Here is an 18,887-nt window from a genome sequence, read left to right as displayed (position 1 = left end):
TGTCAGAGATTGCCAGGAAACATGGAGATAGAAAGTGGGTGGGTATTCTGTGACAAAACATCATTACCTGCTTCCTTCTTTGTTGCCCCAGACAACCCAAGCATGAGAAGACCTGCAACAACTGCGACAAAAGATTTAAGATCAAAACAGCATAGAATCACACGGACTCATTATGAACATACAGCTGTACTGAAGGATGTTGTTCCTACTGCACTAAATCACAAAACAGAAATACTTCAAGGAATGGTTGAAAATCAGGGATCTGAAACCTTATCCCTAAGGAATTTGGTCTATACCTTGAAAAAGTTCAAAGTTACACTTATTTCTATTAGTGTTTAACACATACAAAATGAACGCAAAATAAATAATTACATTTATTTATTTAGGTCTTTATTTTCCATTCATTTTCCAGACTAATTAACTTGTAAATTTGGGAAAATATTTTTTAAAAAATTCAGCTTAAGCTAATTGTTTTGGAATATGTTAGCGGGCTAGCTACTGATTAAAGGTACACCTTAACATAGTATGTTCCAGCGAGTAGCCGCTTTGTTTTTTTCCTAGATGTTCTTCAAACTTCAATTATAGCTAACAACTAGCTTAGACCATTAATGAGCATCTTGGGCAAGCTAGATGATAAGAACCAAGTAAAAACCAGCCTAACAACTTTAAGCTGGTATGACCACTTAAAGATGCTGGTCCAAAATGGTTTACCAGCTTATGGACCAGCAAATCACCAGCAAGAACCAGCTAATAACCAACTTGCACCAGCTAATGATCATCTTAAACCTGCTAGAAACCAACTACCATCTTAAGCTGGATTTCCCAGCAGGGAACAACATGTAACTGGGAAAATATGATATAGGCTAATGTCATGGTGCATATGCAGTTGTATCGCTTAATTTAACTCTAAACACATGAAATGATTTTAATCAGTTTACAATCACACACAAAGTTCCTAAAGGAATAAAGGACACACCGGTAAATTCAAATAGACCGCATGCGTAAAATGAAAGAGAGGGAAGAGTGAAGTTAACTGGCAGCTAGACTCACCGTGAAGGAACCTGTTCCCATGTACCATGTCTATTCCTTTCACAAAGGGCTTTCTCAACTAATTCCATTTAGATCGGAATACTTTAAGAAGAAAAGATGGATATTTCCCCCAAAATATACAAAATAAAAATAAAATCACAGCATATTGTCAAAAGCCCTGAATTCATTTCACTAAATTAATAATGACAATGGAGATTCCAGCAGAGATCCACAACTATGCATTAGTAGTTTCGTATAAAACCAGAAAAAGATGTAAACATTTCCATCCAAACGTTTCCAAACCCCTCTGGTGCTTTTGATGGATTAATAGGTCCGTCATTAGCTTTTCCTGATCGCTCCACCTTTCCAGAGTCACCACGAAAAGATTCATAAAAGGCTGGAAAATCTTCCTTCCATCTCTAAGGAACATTTATCAGAGTATCTATCCATTCCAATTCATTTTGCCATTGTTGAGCAAAGCCAACTTCAACAAGCAAACTCGCAGCGGCAAGAAACGTGTTTATAGAGCCTCATTCCAGTGTTTCCTCGGCAGGAGCCTAAATGCAGTACACAATCCCGTTCCAGCTTCCCTTCACATCAAAGAGTTAATTCGTATCATCGCTCCTCTCCGGCCATTCATTATTTTCAGTTCTTCAACAGAGTTATGTCAACATGATGCGGCAGCACACGGAACTGTTCGTCATAGGCTATCCACTAAAGATAATGTAAATGATTCTCTTAAAGAAGCACCGCAAAGCCGGTCAGACTGCGGGATCCAATGACTCCAACACCTCACACGGCACCACTAGAGCAAAAATTTAGAGGGATAGGCAGAAAAAAACCTGTATGAGGAAAAGAAACAACATCTAGCCAGAACTACTATCAGCATCTTCAGTATTAACTGCACCTGCAGTGCTGGATTGGCGAAGAGCATCTGCAGCCTGCGGACATTTGGAGTGAAGTAGCGAAGCATGCAGACACTGTAAATTCATTCGAGGGTTTATACGTGGCTCGTAGTGTGAGCCAGTCAATTTCCTCCAGGAAAAAAATCACTCTGTTTATCTGGCTTTAAAAATGTTAACTTCATTCATCAATAAACTTGACGCGATGTAAATATGGTGGAATCACTCGCGCTGCTTTCTCTCCAATTAATTAATTGTGCGCAGTGTTAAGCAATTATGTTTACATGAGTTTGTTATTCACGTGACAATGGTTCGTAGAGTAATAGCCTATTGTGTGTGGAATATCTATCTATCTATCTATCTATCTATCTATCTATCTATCTATCTATCTATCTATCTATCTATCTATCTATCTATCTATCTATCTATCTATCTATCTATCTATCTATCTATCTATCTATCTATCTATCTATCTATCTATATTTGTCTGAACCCAAAAGTTTTTTAAAAAGCATAACAATAAATCTATTTTACAATAGGTAAGAAAAATCTATTCTTTGAAAACAAGTTTTGGTATAATTTATATTTCAATTTAACTACAATAGAAAACTGTCAGATATATATATATTATTCTTCATAAATTATAAGGCAATTCCTACCTTACTTATACAGTTTTTCTCAGTCGCTTTGGTGCATTTCTCACATCACTATTTACATTTGCACAACAGATAATGCAGTTCTCAAAACAATTAGTACAAACTGCAAAACCTAGTTGATAACCTGCAAAAGCGTGTCACTTGCTCACAATGGATAGCTCATTCCTCAAAAGCAAGTATTCATGTCAATGAAAGTGTCAGTGTCATCAAGATGAAAAGTCCTGACACCATTGTTTATGAACAAGATAGTCAAATGGCTTTGTCATGTTTTCATTATGACAGTTTACTCTGTAAATGTTTTCCAATGCAAAAAAATTCAGATCTTGGTGACACTACCTGAAAATGCTCAAGACAGCACTATATACTATTTGCACAGCCATTTGAAAAATACAGTAAAGTTACACATTACTGTATTTAGTGATGTAACTGAGTACAAGACACTGAATATGTATGTTTCACATTTTTACTGCATATGCTCTTTGCAATTCTAATTTGTTCACAGCATTGTGCAAAAGAAAAAATACACCCTTATTTACAACAAACATACACTCCCTTTGGGTAGATCTGTGCACAACTGTAAACAATATTGCAGTACATATTGGAACTGAACATACAACATACATAGTACTGTAATCATTCATACACATCCAGACGTTCCTCATCAGTGAAAGCTGAGATTCACCTGAGAGAAACTGTTCAATTTAGGAGACATTTTCAGAAAAAAAAAAAAAGATTTAAAAAAATGTGTAAAATTTGCTTGACAGATTTTGACAACTAGTTCAACATTTTTGTATGTAATGACTCAAGCAATGAAATGAGGACTATTAGTTTTATATGGAATGACTATTCAGCATTCACAAGTATAGTTAATTTTGACTGACATGACATAAGCAAATGATAATGTTATAAAACAGCAGAGAGTTGTATGAAAGCATTTGATGCATGTCCAAAAGCATTTGCAATTTGTTGGAAGGAATGAGAAACTGCTACTGTGATGTGCACAAATGACTAAATGTTGTGGAGATTGAACTAACTGTTGTGCAAATGTAAATAGTGAAGTGAGAAATGCACCAAAGCGACTGAGAAAAACTGTATTATTCTTCATAAATTATAAGGCAATTCCTACCTTACTTATAAAATGAACTTGCAATTCAATTAAAGTTAATTTATGACAGAAAATACTTATTTCATTAATAGATTAGCATGTAAATCCTATTTTTTACTGGAAAAATTTACGTTTTTTTTTTTTTTTTTTTGATTTTTGTACTTCATCGGAATGGCACAAGACATGGTAAAAACATGTCACACTTGTATTGTTCGTGGTCAAAAATGACTGCATTGGAAATTAATGTGAGACGAATTTCATCAAGTTGAAAACTTTGGTACTGAGCCATGTAAGGGTGGAATTCCTGCAGTGGTTCAAGCTGCAAGAACTGCCGAATGACTAAAGAAACGTTATTGGCAAGATGGTAGAAAGCTGCACATTTCTTGTCTTTAACCACCCACTGCCACTTATACCAACGACGGAAATAAGTGCAGTTACAATAGCTTAATATTTGTGGGAGAGCGTTGCTATAGATAGTGATGATATTGTATTGCAATATGTAGCACTTCAAAGTCAAATCCGAATCAAAACTAGTTAGCACATTAGTTGCAATTGAAAAGGTTTAATGGCAAATTATGGTTATGGTTACACCTAAAATAGTTACAAAATATATGTATGAGATGATGATAACTTATATTATTAATTGTACCCAGCATATATGAAAAATGTTACCTGAGAGAGAGAGAGAGAGAGAGAGAGAGAGAGAGAGAGAGAGAGAGAGAGAGAGAGAGAGAGAGAAAGAGAGAGAGAGAGAGGGAGAGAGAGAGAGAGAGAGAGAGAGAGAGAGAGAGAGAGAGAGAGAGAGAGAGAGAGATAAAGAGGAGCCTCCAAGAAAGGGACCCAGAGAAGAAGATAGCCAGAGCATCAAAGAGCCAGAGCAACAGTTACAATCTTCTTTTATCCTTTCCTTGACCATGTGACTAAAACCCAAATGTGAGACATTCAAACTGACCAATCAGATAATTACACTTCCACCACTGTACTAAAGGTGTGAAATTCATCTACCCCCAAAGTACAAACATTTGGCCTGCAAGCCGAGATCACTATCAGCCCCTCTGTGCCTTAGGAACTCCAAATGGTCATTGTGGTAGAAAGAGGGGGTAGAAATAATTTTCAATCCTACAGCCAAAACAAAATCTTACTGAAAGCTAATTTCTTGAGATATCAACCTCTAATCTAATTTGTTTAGATGTATTCCTTTGATTTTTAAATATAATAAAAGTTTTAGTAAATATAATTTAGTAAAATTACCTAAAAAATAAATGAAAAACAAAATTCAAAAACATTATAGTAGACTACATTAATTTCATTGAAAAAAAAAAAAACCCAGCCATTTTTGACATGAGCAGGACCAGAGGGTTAAGCATGCTAATGTGAAGTACACTGCAGACAGCTAATCTTTATAGAACATGAAAGTCAGCACTAAATCAAAGGTTTTTGTGTATACACAGACAGCCACAGTCACAAATTGAGTTATTAGAAGAAATTGCCCCTTTTCAATGATCAAAAAAAGTTTAAGAACTCAGAAATAGCTTGTACAGTTTTTCAAGATTTGGATTTAGGCACATATTATGCGCTCGAAAGTGTGCCTTCGACCCAAATAGGCTGTCTGACAACTAAGAGTGTATTGATGTTGACAGTAAAAAAGCAGTCTGCCCTGCCCTAACAGTCCCCTCACTCAGTAGCGGCTGCTTTAACAGAGCTAATGATGGGCCACTCCATTAAAACACAGCACTGAGAAGCAAACTCTGACACTGAATGTATTAATCTTCAGAGTAATATGCTGAAGCTCAGGAAAAAAAGGAAAAAGGGTTGACATTGAATGTGGGGTTTTCCTAAAGAGATATTTAAAGCTTAGTTTCTTTATTAAAACACATTCTTATGTTTTTAATGTCAAAAGTTAGCGATCAATATTAAAGTCACCATGAAATCGAAATTGATTTTTTTTCCCTTCAATGGAATATTTCAGTATTTATTAAACGAATGATCTATGCATTTTTTTATCCATGTACCCTTGTAAGCTTTAATCAAAATAATTTCCACTTTCTCTTGTAAGAACATCTCTTCTTTGATCTGATGATGTGTTTACTGGCATGAGGGCGGGGCAACCTGTCACTCACATGACATCACAGTAATAGCAAACCACAATGATCCAACAATCCAATCAATTCCCAATGGACAAAATCAAGTCCCACCCTACATATTTTTCTTGTTTGAGATATTCTGATATACGTCACTTGGATATACGTCACAATAGGGAAAAAAAACTATTGCAACTTCTGTTTTATGCCAACTTTAATAACATACCATAAATTGCAATCACAAACAGATTAAAGCTGGTGATTAGTAAGGAGCAATGGTAGAGCTCCTGCAGATTAGTATTGTTGGAAAATTCCAGCAGTTTTGAACGCTCAATAAGTTCTGTCTCACGGCAATGGCAGTATCAAATTTAAAAGTGGCCTCAGGACTTGATTTATTTCCTTAGACAGATAGCAAAAGAAAAAAACAAACAGATCCTTTTCATCACTATCAGCCAATAGTACCTGATAGGAAAGCACAGGAGAGGCCAGATTGTTTTTGTCGAGTGGTAGTGCTTCTCGAAATTGGAATTTCCTCAGGAAAAACTCTGCAAGAAGCTGTCTGAATATCTTGCACCGGACCTTATTTATGAAAAGATACTCATGTGATTTATGCAGAAGTCTATTATCATTATCATCCATCACTGTCCATAAAAACACCAATCAAAGGATTTAAGGCCAGTTCACACCAAGGGCGATAACTAGATAACCATAATGATGTTTTTTTTTTTTTAAATCGTCCTAAATATAAAAGAATAAAGAGTCCATACCACAACTATAACGATAACAGCACAGAGAAACAATATCCTTGAATCACTTTCAGAATGATTATTTTTCTGGCTTGAGAACTATAAAACAATGGCAGCCAATCAGAATCCATCCTACTTTTTAGAGCTTGAGTATTTAAAGCGGCAGACGACTAGCCTAGAAATCTAGACGCACCCTAGTGGCAGCAAAATTTATTTTGCAGCCAGGGTAGTCTAGCAACTCTCCTTGACTTTCGAAGCTGTAAAAAACTAAATTGGGTCAGGGCAAAGTCCAATCACATCGTGTATAGAGTAGGCGGGGCGGGCTTAACGTATTGACGACAGAGTTGCGACGGTTCCCTGCTACTTGAAAACAAAGAATGGCTGCTGCTGCTGGAGAACAGTCTTTCGAATCGGCTTTGGCTGCGACTCTGGAGGACTTGGAGTTAAGTTTTTCTTTGAGAAAGAGCAAAGAACGGCACTTAAGTCATTCTTAAAAAAGGAAGATGTGTTCATAGTTTTGCCAGCCAGATTCAAAGTTGAATCTATCAACTAACATAAGCTCCGCTGTTGGGAAAACGCTCTGGTTGGTTGAAGCGCTGTCCTATTGCGTGCAGAGGGAATTTGAAAGACAGCCGTTTATCCCGCCCCTCGAATTGAGCCGTGTCTATAGTGAGTTGCCAGACCTAACATTGTGATGTAGGTCTGGCTTGCCAGGCTAGCAGACAACAAAACTTTAGTCATCTTTCTTGTGAATGCATCTTTACTCATCAATGGTTAAAAAAATCCTTAAAAAAGAGTGGTTAATAAATTAGCATTCAACACAACCAGAGTGAAGTTTTTTTTTTTTTTTTGTCTATATAGCTTCAACAAGGCACTGTCAGAGGGATTTGAATATAAATGTATACACGCTAATCCTATTAGAGATCTTTTTGTTATACCGTATTTCAAAAGCTGCAAGACTCTGCAAAACCAGTTAAATATTTTTGTGACCAAATCACTCAAAATTCAGCTCACCGATTGGTTATTTTAGGGATGACTAATGACAAAATGGCAATTATGTAAATAAGGGCTTATCTTGCTTACTGTATGCAACACCACAACTGCAGAGTTCAGTTGCTTCAGCTCATGTGCAAAAAAATATATGAGAAAATATGCAACCTATGAAAGCAGTTCGTTCTTCATTCCCTAAAAAGTAACCTAATTAAGGTGTGAATCTCTATCATTTGAACTGAGATAGTTACGGTTCTGCTGTTTGCAATTAAAAAGCTCGGGGGAGATGGGACACCAGTCATATACACATAAACACTACATTCATGAGTAAATGAGAAACAAAAATTTATTTGAATTTATTTAACTTTTTTTCTGATAAAGTGATGAATATGAGCATTTACCAATATTAAAAACAATTAGGGGGTGGGGCATTCTCATTCTAGAGAGCATTTGATTGGACAAAATAAGGGAGTGCAGGATGAGTCATCAAAACTTTTCCCTTGTTTTCCCGACTAAATGCATTAATCTGCTAAAATATTTTTTTGTGAAGCATTTATTCTTGTCAATAAGATTAGATTTACTTATATGTTAAACAAAACAGCATGCCTTCAAGCGATCTGGCTTGACTGAGAGACCGAAAATGTTTTATTTAGGTATATTGTAAAGCACTGGATCAGAAACCTTGTCTTATCCTCGTTGATGCCTGCCAGCATCACGTTGCATTTTAAGAAAAGATCGAGGTTAAAGGAAGGTGAGTAATGAGAGGCTGTCAGTCTTCCATGTAGTGCTTAACTTATCAGAGTGTCACATATTATTCACTAAGGCTTGTGTGTAAAGCTATCTTACCACATTTTTCCCACTAAAGAGGAAAAGTTACATATATACATAAAATATACATAAAATATTGTTTATGAGATTAAGGCATTCTTGAATAAAGAGTGCCTTTGTGTAAAACATTATTGTGCAGGATCACAACATAAACTTTAATTTCTTGTATATCTTATGAGTACTAGAAATATGTAAAAGTACTATGAAGTGAATCCAATGATCGATAATGTAAACAAAGTAGCGCCACACATCAGATAACACCAAAGTCTTTGTACTTGATCACTTGTCTACTTACTGTATTTTCTCTTCCTGCATTTTGGTCCAAGTGTTCAAGTGTGTGGAACTTTTGATTATCCGCACACTTATATAGTGTAGCAAAAAAGCAAGTATTTATTATTTTGATGTTCAATTCTTTCCATAAAAATTTATAAAATAAACTTCTAAATGTTTGTTCAGTAGTCCCTATGTAACAGGCGACACAATTTTGTAATTGTGGTGCTTATAATTAAGTGATAAAAAGCAGTTGCAAATGTTATACAAAATACACTCTGAAGCATATTCAAGGGTTTAGTGTGTGTTAAAGGGATAGTTCACCCAAAAATGAAAATTCTATCATAATTTACTCACCCTCAAGTTGTTCCAAACCTGTATGAATCTCTTTCTTCTGCTGAACAAAAAAGAAGATATTTTGAAGAATGTCGGTAACCAAACAGTTGATGGGCCCCATTGATTTACATAGTATGAAAAAAAAACTATGGAAGTCAATGGGCCAACTGTTTGCCAACATTCTTCAAAATATCTTCTTTTGTGTTTAGCAGAAGAAAGAAATTCATTCAGGTTTGGTACAACTTGAAGGGTGAGTAAATGATGACAGAATTTTCATTTTTGGGTAAACTCTCTCTTTAATGTCAATGAGGTTTGGTGTCTTTAAGAACTGGGACAGTCTTGCGCACTTACTTCCTGTTGTGTGCAAGCGCTCTCAGGTGGACAAGACCGCAAGTGTATTTGGACAGGTCTATTTTCTTCTTAAAGTCGAGATGAAACGGAAGTTGTGAATGTTTTTTTCTTTCCGTAATGTGATGTATATCTGGGCGGGACTTAATTTTGTCCAATGGGAATTGATTGGATTGTTGTCATTTGTTATTGCTCCACTGTCATGTGAGTGAGAGGTTGTCCCACCCTCATGCCGATAAACATGTCACCAGAGAAGAGAAGAGGTATCACCTATTAAGAGGTAAATATTTAAGTTTGCTGTTTTGTTTTTATCGGTTGTAGTGAAAATAACTTAGAGAACGGTAATATTACTGTAATATTATGATGATGACATCATAAATAGACACACATGCAAGGAATTTTTTTTTTTTTTTTTTAAATGGCCAATTTTTCTTAGCGGAAGCTTTAAAATAATACACATAATTTTTTCTTAGCAGAAGCTTTAAGATAATTATAAAATGATTTTGATTTTTTTTATTCAAACAAAATCCTACCATCTCCTCCCTTCCTCTTTCATCCTCATCCTTTTCACCAAAAATGTGTTTAATATATATATATATATATATATATATATATATATATATATATATATATATATATATATATATATATATATATATATATATATATATATATATATATATATATATATATATATATATATATATATATATATATATTTGCAGAGACTAACTATTTGCAGAGACTAACTGCTTTATTAGTTGACAGTAATTATCAGCTCACAGAGTTTTGACCCTAAGGCATGCAGAGGCAATTTTAGTACATGTCAGTAAGTCCCGATGGCCCTGAAGGATATTCAGTGATACCAGCACCATTTTTGTTGATATATTTAAAAAAATGCCCTCAGGATTGTTCCCTTGACGTCTTAGATTTTTAAAACTAGAGAAAACTATATTTTCTTTGTGTCATTCAGCATTTATTGTTTGGAGGGTTTTCTGACAGTCTATAGGAAAATGCAATATGACTCATCTTCAGCTTTGTAAATGAAAACAACGAGATTTTGATAATAAAGACCACAATGGAATTATATTTAATTGCCTCTGGGTGTCTTGCTTCACCTCATATACCTTTTCCTTTTCTTATCTAATAAGGACTATATCTTCCTGTCAGTTATTGTCTTATTTTCTATCTATATCCTTGATGTTAGCCATTTTGATATCTGTCATATTAGTTGGTGCAGACAAGACTGCATTATGAGGCCCCTGGGCACACAACTTTGGGGGCCCAAACTGAATAATGTGCACGAAACAACAACAACAAAAACATTGGAAGAATTTTGAAGAATGGAAGAATGGGTTGATATTAGTAATACAAAAGTAATGTGTGCACATTTTGAGTATGATGTTAAATATGTTGAAAACTATCATACTGGCTACTTAATGTGACAGGCTGGGGCTGACTGACAGGACGCTTATTATTCAACACTTTCGCACATTGTACACAACAAACGACTAAATGAATGCAAAAAACATCTGAGGTACTGTAGATTTCTAATTGTCAAGTGCTATTGCTAATGCATTTTTGCTAGGTTTGCATGTTTCTAAAATAATGAGGTTGTTGGTTAGATGTTTTATTTTCTTTAATTAACTTTATAACAGCTCAGAGTTGATGGTAAGGCTGAACAAGCGACATTTTAATGAATTAACACTAGTTTTCAAAAAAGTCCAGCTTGTCCTGGCCGTTGGCTTTTTGCTCTCTTCAATCTGGTCCTCGTTCATTTTGCCCCTGTAGTTTGGCTCTGCAATTCATCACTTGACCTCATTAACAAGATGGTAGGGGAGGTAGAACCGACTGCCGAGTGTCGCTCCTCGGGCCCCATCACCTCCATAGGGGAAAGGGACAGCCACTTCCCCTCTTAACCACAGGAAGCTAGAGCTTCTGGCTCTTCTTGAAACGGAGAGGAAAAGAGATTGAACAGCCATTGCACATTCCCCATTGCCCCATCCATCTTGCTTATAAGGTACATTTAGAGGAAAATATACTCCACTATCTCAGTGTGAAACCCTTCCACACCTGACCCAGCTCTCCTATAGCTTTCCTGAAGTTATCTGCAGATGGCACTTTGCTGGATAAGGTTTAACTTATATGATTCATCTGAAGCACACACTCAAGATACAGATTTCATGACAACTAAAGGCTTTAAGTGTCTCATACCAAGTGGAAGCCCTTGTCAGGGCCACTGTACTGCAGAGTTTAGCTCCATCTCAAATCAAACATGTGTCTAATCAGCCAGTCATTTTCAAGCATTCCTTTAACCTTTCGTTATTTGACTGGGGAACGCAGGACAGTGGCCCTCCAGGACTGGTGTAGCCCATCTCTGAAAACAGGAACTAATCACAGGAAGTCAGAGCAGGACCAATAGGAACAAAATAAGAGTCCTAAGACACAAAACAGGGAACAGGGAACACGAAACAGGAATCATAACACTTGTATTGCATCACTGTGAAAACCCCCTTTAGGAACATTTATTTTTTAAGAGTGATGTATTTAATTCATTTTGCAATTCATATTGGACAAAAGCATCAACCAAATGCACAAATGTAAAAAAATAAAATAAATATATATATATATATATATATATATATATATATATATATATATATATATATATATATATATATATATATTTATTAAAATATAAATTAAATCATGTATTTTAATATATATTTATGCATACATTAAATGTATTAAAAAACCTGAAATAACCACCATCCAATCCAAATGAACCATGACAGGAAACGTATGCTCCTATTTGCTCAATTAAAGGGTAAGTTCACCCAAAAATGAAATTTCTGTCAATAATTACAAACCCTCATGTCATTCCAACCCCGTAAGACCTTCGTTCATCTTTGGAACACAAATTAAGATATTTTTGATGAAATATGAGAGCTTTCTGAACCAGCCATAGGCAGCAATGTCATTGCAACTTTCAAGGCCCAGAAAGGTAGTAAGACATCGTTAAAATGTCGTTGTGACTACAGTGGTTCAACCTTAATGTTATGAAGCGACGGGAAGCGACTTTTTGTAGTCCCAGAAGCGCTGCACTGTTTACTACGTGATTAGGAGACTTACACAGAAGAGAAGAAATTGTTGAATAAAGTCATTATTTATGTTAGTTTTTTTGAGCACAAACTTATTCTCGCCGCTTCATAACATTAAGGTTGAACCACTGTAGTCATATTGACTATTTAAACAACGTCTTTACTACCTTTCCGGGCCTTGAAAGTTGCAGTGACGTTGCTGGTTCAGAAACCTCTCGGATTTCATCAAAAATATCTTAATTTGTGTTCCGAAGATGAACGAATGTCTTATGGGTTTGGAACGACATGAGGATGAGTAATTACTGACAGAAATTTCATTTTTGGCTGAACTAACCCTTTAAAAGTCAAAGCACACACCATCTAAATATCAGAAATATAGTTTGCTAATTAAAACAAATGAGTGACTGAACTCTTTCTAGTTCTGTTAATAAAACTTACATTAGAACTGCCTGACATATGGATACATGCATTTGTAATGAGCACAGTGCACATACGGCAATATGTGGCAGCTCAATAATTTATCCCAAAATGGCCTTCACCAATCTTCCAGATCTCATATACTGTTAATACAGTGTTTTTTCCCCTTTGCCTTTCGTAATAATGTATTATTATTATTTAATTTTTGTGAATTAAACATCAGTATAGTAATTGCCTGGAAATGACAGTTTTGCAAATAAAATTAGTTAAGGCTTTCAGATTTTAATGTATTCTGAAAATATTGAAGTGCAGAGTAACATCAGGAAATTGAATTTGAAAGACAGTTCTAAATAATGGGCATTATTCATGAAACACAAGCAGAACACAAAATTATGTGTAAATCCATTCATATGTAAATTGTCACATTAAATTAAATGGGGCAAGTTATGTACAAATTGTTTAACTTACAATTTACACAGAAATTTATTCTGCTTGTGTTTCATGAATAAGACCCAAATCTTCAACAAGCACGCATGACATGAAATAATGCTGATCAGTTTAACTTAGAGAGCAGTGGAATGCCTCATAAAAGCTTAGTAGTATGAAGTACGGATATACGGAGAGGGGCTGCAGAACCCCAACTACGTGATGAAAGTCAGAAATGATTGATTATGGTTGTGAAAAAGATGGTCAAGGTGGTTAGTGAAACTAAAAGAATCTTCCCTGGCAGAGGACCTGGCAGACCAGATGGTGGAGGTTCATGCATACTGTCCTCCAGCTAAACTCAGTGTGTGTGTGTGTGTGTGTGCGTGCATTTGCGTTTGCATGGGGAGAAATTGGGAAGAAGGAAAACTGGATCACTCTCTATGAAAAACTTTAGAATTTTACTACTCGAAATAACATTTTAACCCTAGAATGCATAGCTAAGTTTTACCCATAATAGAGTACAAATGTGCTTGCACAATTACAATTGTATTTAATTTTTAAAATACTTGTTCTGTAAAAAAAAAAAAAAAAAAAAAAAAAAAAAAATATGTTTGTACCTAACCTCAGATTACTCCAGTCCAGGTTGATCCAATCATAATATACTAGAAATTACATTAAATAAACACATATGCAAAATGTTGTAATAATAAACATTATTACAATTTAAAATAATTTAAACTTAAATCCGTTTTTTTTAATTGAGTGATATAATGTTAATATACTACTTTAACAACTAAAATCTGCCTTTTTACCTTAAAATACAGATAACCACCACAATAATGCAGGTGGCACAATAGCAAGCCACATGATGAATCAAGCGACCTTGTTCGTAAAACATGTTCAATACTTGTATATAGACTGTACACAGGGTCATACACAAAAATAATGCAATAAACATTAACTAAATAATACAAAATTTAACATGAAACACACTAATGTACATTACTGATAAAAACAAATATATATAAAAATGTAATCATAAGTGATGTGTAACGCAGGGAATCCTTTTACTGTGACCTTAAACTTGATAGTATTTTACAGTGAAATTACCTAATGTGCTGTCAAACCAAAGTTTTTTTTTTACTATATAGTAAGGTAAATTACAGTTTACAGTATTTTACAGTATTCTTCTGTAAAAAATATAAAACATTTTGGTTACACTTTATTTTAAGGTGTCATTGTTACAGTGTAATTATATATTTAAGTACTTAGTAATATTAAGCAACTACATGTACTTACTATAGGGTTAGGGTAGGATTAGGATTTGGTTGAGGGTTAGTTGCATGTTATTATGCATAATTTACTGTTATTACTATGGTAAGTACTTGTAACAAGGACTCTGTAAACTAAAGTGTTACTCAATTTTTTTACTAGATAGATAGATAGATAGATAGATAGATAGATAGATAGATAGATAGATAGATAGATAGATAGATAGATAGATAGATAGATAGATAGATAGATAGATAGATAGATAGATAGATAGAGATCTTTCTCCTCACCTACCTCAATCCATCCTTTTGTTTAGCAGCCCAGAGCCTTAAATTTAAGTTACGTCAGTTGCCAAAATCTTCCTCAGTCAGACACTATACAGCCCATTACGAGACCATATCGGCCTTCTATAATTGATCAGTGGATACTAACAAAGTACTTAAGCACTCTTGTAATACATCAATGTAAAATGCTTAAGAGAAAACACATTCATTCAACAACTGATAAGCAGAAAAGTGCAAGCAATTGTTATCAGCCTCAGCTACTGATCTGATAAAGTCAAGAGACTGGTGTGTGTTTATTTAAAGAGAAAAGTCCCATTATACATGATGAAAATGCAGGAGATATGGTGGAAATATACGGTACTGGGCGTGTCCATTGTGTTGCGTGGTACCAGGTGGTTTTGTTGACAACTGGGTAATGACTTCTCAGAGCCAGGAAATTACCACGGATGCCAAAACACTGCATTATAGCACCAGCCGAACTCACTGGGGAATAGGAAGGCATGATTAGCATGCTGTCTTCAGAGTGCTTGGTTTGTAATTAGAATCTTTATCTGTAAACAAACAACCTGTTTATGTCTTTTCCTCCTTGAACTCCATGCTCTCTGCGCAAGAGGAAAAACATGTTCAATCCTTGACCTAGTTCACCTTCAGGATATCCATGTAAAGAGGGGATCCTTTTCCTGTTTAGAAGGTGCTTGAACACTTATTCCATCAATAACCAACCCGATCTCAAAGGAAAACATAACTATTTTAAGAGGTGGCTATTTCATATTCATTCATACATTGTGAATTGTACAACATGTAACATTTTTATATAAAAAAGCATTTAGGGCCACCCCTAAACATAACCATCACTGGGGCATAAGCAGATCGTACGAAAACGTACAAACAAGATTGTACAAATTCATATGAATTCGCCACCCATTCACCAAAACGTAAAATAGTTACAAATTGCCATTAGATTGTGTTGCAATAACGAATCATTCTGGCATTTTTTTATTTATTTTCTAAGGGGCACCGGTGACAGTCCTGGAGTCCTGCCTAGCTTGGTGTGCTTGATGAGATAAAGCAGGGAAAAATAATGGGGGGAAGTTTGTTATCAAGTGTAAAAATAAAATGTCCAAATAGAGACCTATATTAAAATAATCTAATATAATCATCTCTGGGTTATGTATGTAACCCGGTTCCCTGAGAAGGGAACGAGATGCTGCGTCAGTTGCTGACGCTATGGGAACGCCTTCACCCCCAGGAGATCCAGCTGGGAAAAACCTTCCAGAGGACCACTGGGGAAGCATGGCGGCATTTCCAGTCTACACTACCACTGCTAAAGCTGCAGGGAGCCGACAGAGATACAAAGGGGATCAATTGCAAAAAGTCCACCACTTCTCCAACAACTGTCCTTCCTTGAGCATCACCAACTGAATAACCTCTACTTCTGATCCTCCAGGGAGCTCTCTGACTGATTAACAGGTCCCCTAAGGAATGTGCTGGCATAATATATATATACAGTATATATATTATATATATATATATATATACAAATCATATGTCTACACCATCGTCTCCAGACTTACTGTGCTAGAGGGAGTGACAGATAAGTAGTGGGACGATAATAACGATAAAGTCCACTCATCTACTCTGCCAATACACATTCCTAGAGAGCCTTCAGGAAGTGTTAACATTTCTAGCCGCGTCTGCAGACATATCTTGCTGGAGGGGGCTAGATTAAGAAAGTGGGATGTTAATGGCAACAAAGTCCACCAGGGTGATTATTCTCTTCTGAATAATCACCCTTTCTGATCAAAGCTACAAGAAGTGTGCTAGCTCCAGCTACCTCTGCACTATCACCTCCAGACCTATCTTGCTAAAGGGGGCTACAGCTGAGAAAGTGGGATGCTAATGATGATAAAGTTCACTCTCCTCTTCTGATTAATATCCACTTCTTTGTGATACCTACAGGAAGCATGCTAAAATACCTATAACTATGTCTGCACTATTGCCTCCAGACTCATTGTGCTGGAGGGTGACAGATAAGATAGTCCACTCTTTCTTTGTCAATTGTCCATTCTTGATGAACCTACAAGAAGCGTGCAAACACGGTAGTAACGATGTCTGCACTCCCACTGACCAAGTCCACTTCTACTCCATAACTCGCCTAATCCTTTAGCCAAATCTCACCTCCATACTCAATGGTATTGAATAAATGAAAAATTAAAATGAAATGAAACACTCATTGAGTCTACTTGGAGCAACTTCCTCTTTTTTTCTCTGCCAACCAGTCTACACTAGTCTAACTGTGGAGTGGGTCATGAGCTCAACCAGCTCATTGATTGTGGGTTAATGGAGGAGGCAAACTCACTGAAAATGTCTGCCTTAACTCCTGTGTCAATCCCCTTGAAAGAAGCCACAGAGCAGGTTTCTGGATCCGGTGCAAGAGCACTGGAGCTAGAAGGTGAATCCTGAGAAAGGAACATGCAAGAAAGGGAGCTAAAAAAGTTAGCTCACCAGTGTGGACGTTTTTTTGGGATTCTTATATCTTATACTAAAATTTAATGCATGGCTTCGGCAGACGTGTATTATACCTTAAAAAGCAAATGTACTGTGAATGAAAAAGCATTTGAAAAGACATCATTGTAAATGTAAAATGAACACAAGTTTCAAATGACAGTAAATTATATATATTTTCTGTTTTAAACAAGTAATCTGTTGAAGGTGCGATTAAACTTGAGAATGAGTCTGACACATTGTGTTAAAGATGTTTTTAAAAAATAAATAAATAAATACTTTTTGCAGAAGTTACATTCAAAATCCACTTGGCTCAAAAATATGCCATTTTGAGTTTGCATGACGCTTCTGACTTTCGTCCTGCCACAGTAATTCAGCCAATACTTTTAGTAGGAGGCGTTACTATGGGTAGGTTGACTGTGTCCTTCACTCAAGATGAGGAAAAAGTTTTTCTGCCAAGATACACGCCATAACCCTCGGTTCAATTTTAGACACATTCACATTCCATCAGTTTCCCACAGGCATCTGTGCCTTATCAATGAATGTCAGAGGCTTTGTCGGTTGGCGTACTAATGTGCATTAACCATGGTGACATTGCCTTCAAGAAGACTGCTGCTTTGTCTCCGTCTCTCGCTCTCCCAGAGCTCCCATATATCTCTGCACATTAAAACACAAGTCATCCTTTCATTTGTCTCTGGTTTAGAGGCATCCATCAGCACAGATATGAAGCAGGCTTCAGGGTCTTTTTCTGAGCCGCACTATATAGATTGATACCTCAAAATAGTCACAAAATGCCAGTGCTTATTCAAGTTGGTACTGATTGAACGACATTCAAGTCTCACTCAAAGAATTCACAGAATATGAAAGCTTAAAAAAAAAAAGACCTGACAATCCACTAGCTGGGCAATAAAAAAGAAACACTTAACACTGGCAGAATTCGTTAACACTTTACAATAAAATCTTTAACATTAGCAAATGCATTGACTAACATGAACCAACAATGAACAATAAGCTTATATTTTTTTTTACAGTATTTATAATGTTAATGTTACTTACTAAAAAATAATCAATAGAAAACAACATAATATATATGTAATGTGTTGTGTTTTCGCAATCCAAGATGCTTGGCGCAGATATGAGTGATAGAGACCCAAGAGAAGCTGAGAGGCCTGGAAGCCCAAAGTGGAGCTGCTGGTAGGCCTGTCACGATAACAAATTTTGCTGGACGATAAATTGTCCAAGAAATTATCGCGATAAACGATAATATTGCCGTTCTGAGACCATTTTCATTTAATATAATTATAATGGCATAATAATGCAGGTCCACCTTTTCAACGATCTATAAACTTTTATTTCTAAAGAATATTAAACATTGAAAACGGAAAACATTTTAAATATCCAAAAAAATGAACAAAACAACCAAAAACAATGAAAGCAATGGACTCTTAGTGTCTGTTAACAAAATAAATGTCTGTTAATAAATAAAATGGATGTAAACAAAATTGCACTTCAAAAAATATAAAACATTAGGCTTTAGACATTAGGCTTAAATAGTGATACATTCCATAACAGGCAAAACTGACAGTTAGGA

The 18,887-nt window shown here is 35.6% G+C and overlaps 1 protein-coding gene across 1 annotated transcript in view; it reads right to left on the bottom strand.

Annotated features, from left to right (window-relative positions):
• neto1l (neuropilin (NRP) and tolloid (TLL)-like 1, like) overlaps window positions 1–1,078 on the bottom strand; it is a gene marked incomplete at its 5' end in the record, with an annotated part of 116,621 nt that extends 115,543 nt beyond the window's left edge. The window contains 2 exons of the mRNA XM_081352588.1: window positions 68–121; window positions 1,051–1,078. Coding sequence (XP_081208714.1) covers window positions 68–121; window positions 1,051–1,078 — 82 coding nt within the window. The remainder of the gene's footprint in view (window positions 1–67; window positions 122–1,050) is intronic.
• Between the last annotated feature and the right edge of the window lie 17,809 nt (window positions 1,079–18,887).

Source organism: Scardinius erythrophthalmus (assembly GCF_964197995.2).
Source record: "Scardinius erythrophthalmus genome assembly, chromosome: 22".
Taxonomy (NCBI): Eukaryota; Metazoa; Chordata; class Actinopteri; order Cypriniformes; family Leuciscidae; genus Scardinius; species Scardinius erythrophthalmus.
This window is presented reverse-complemented; position numbering and strand designations above follow the sequence as displayed.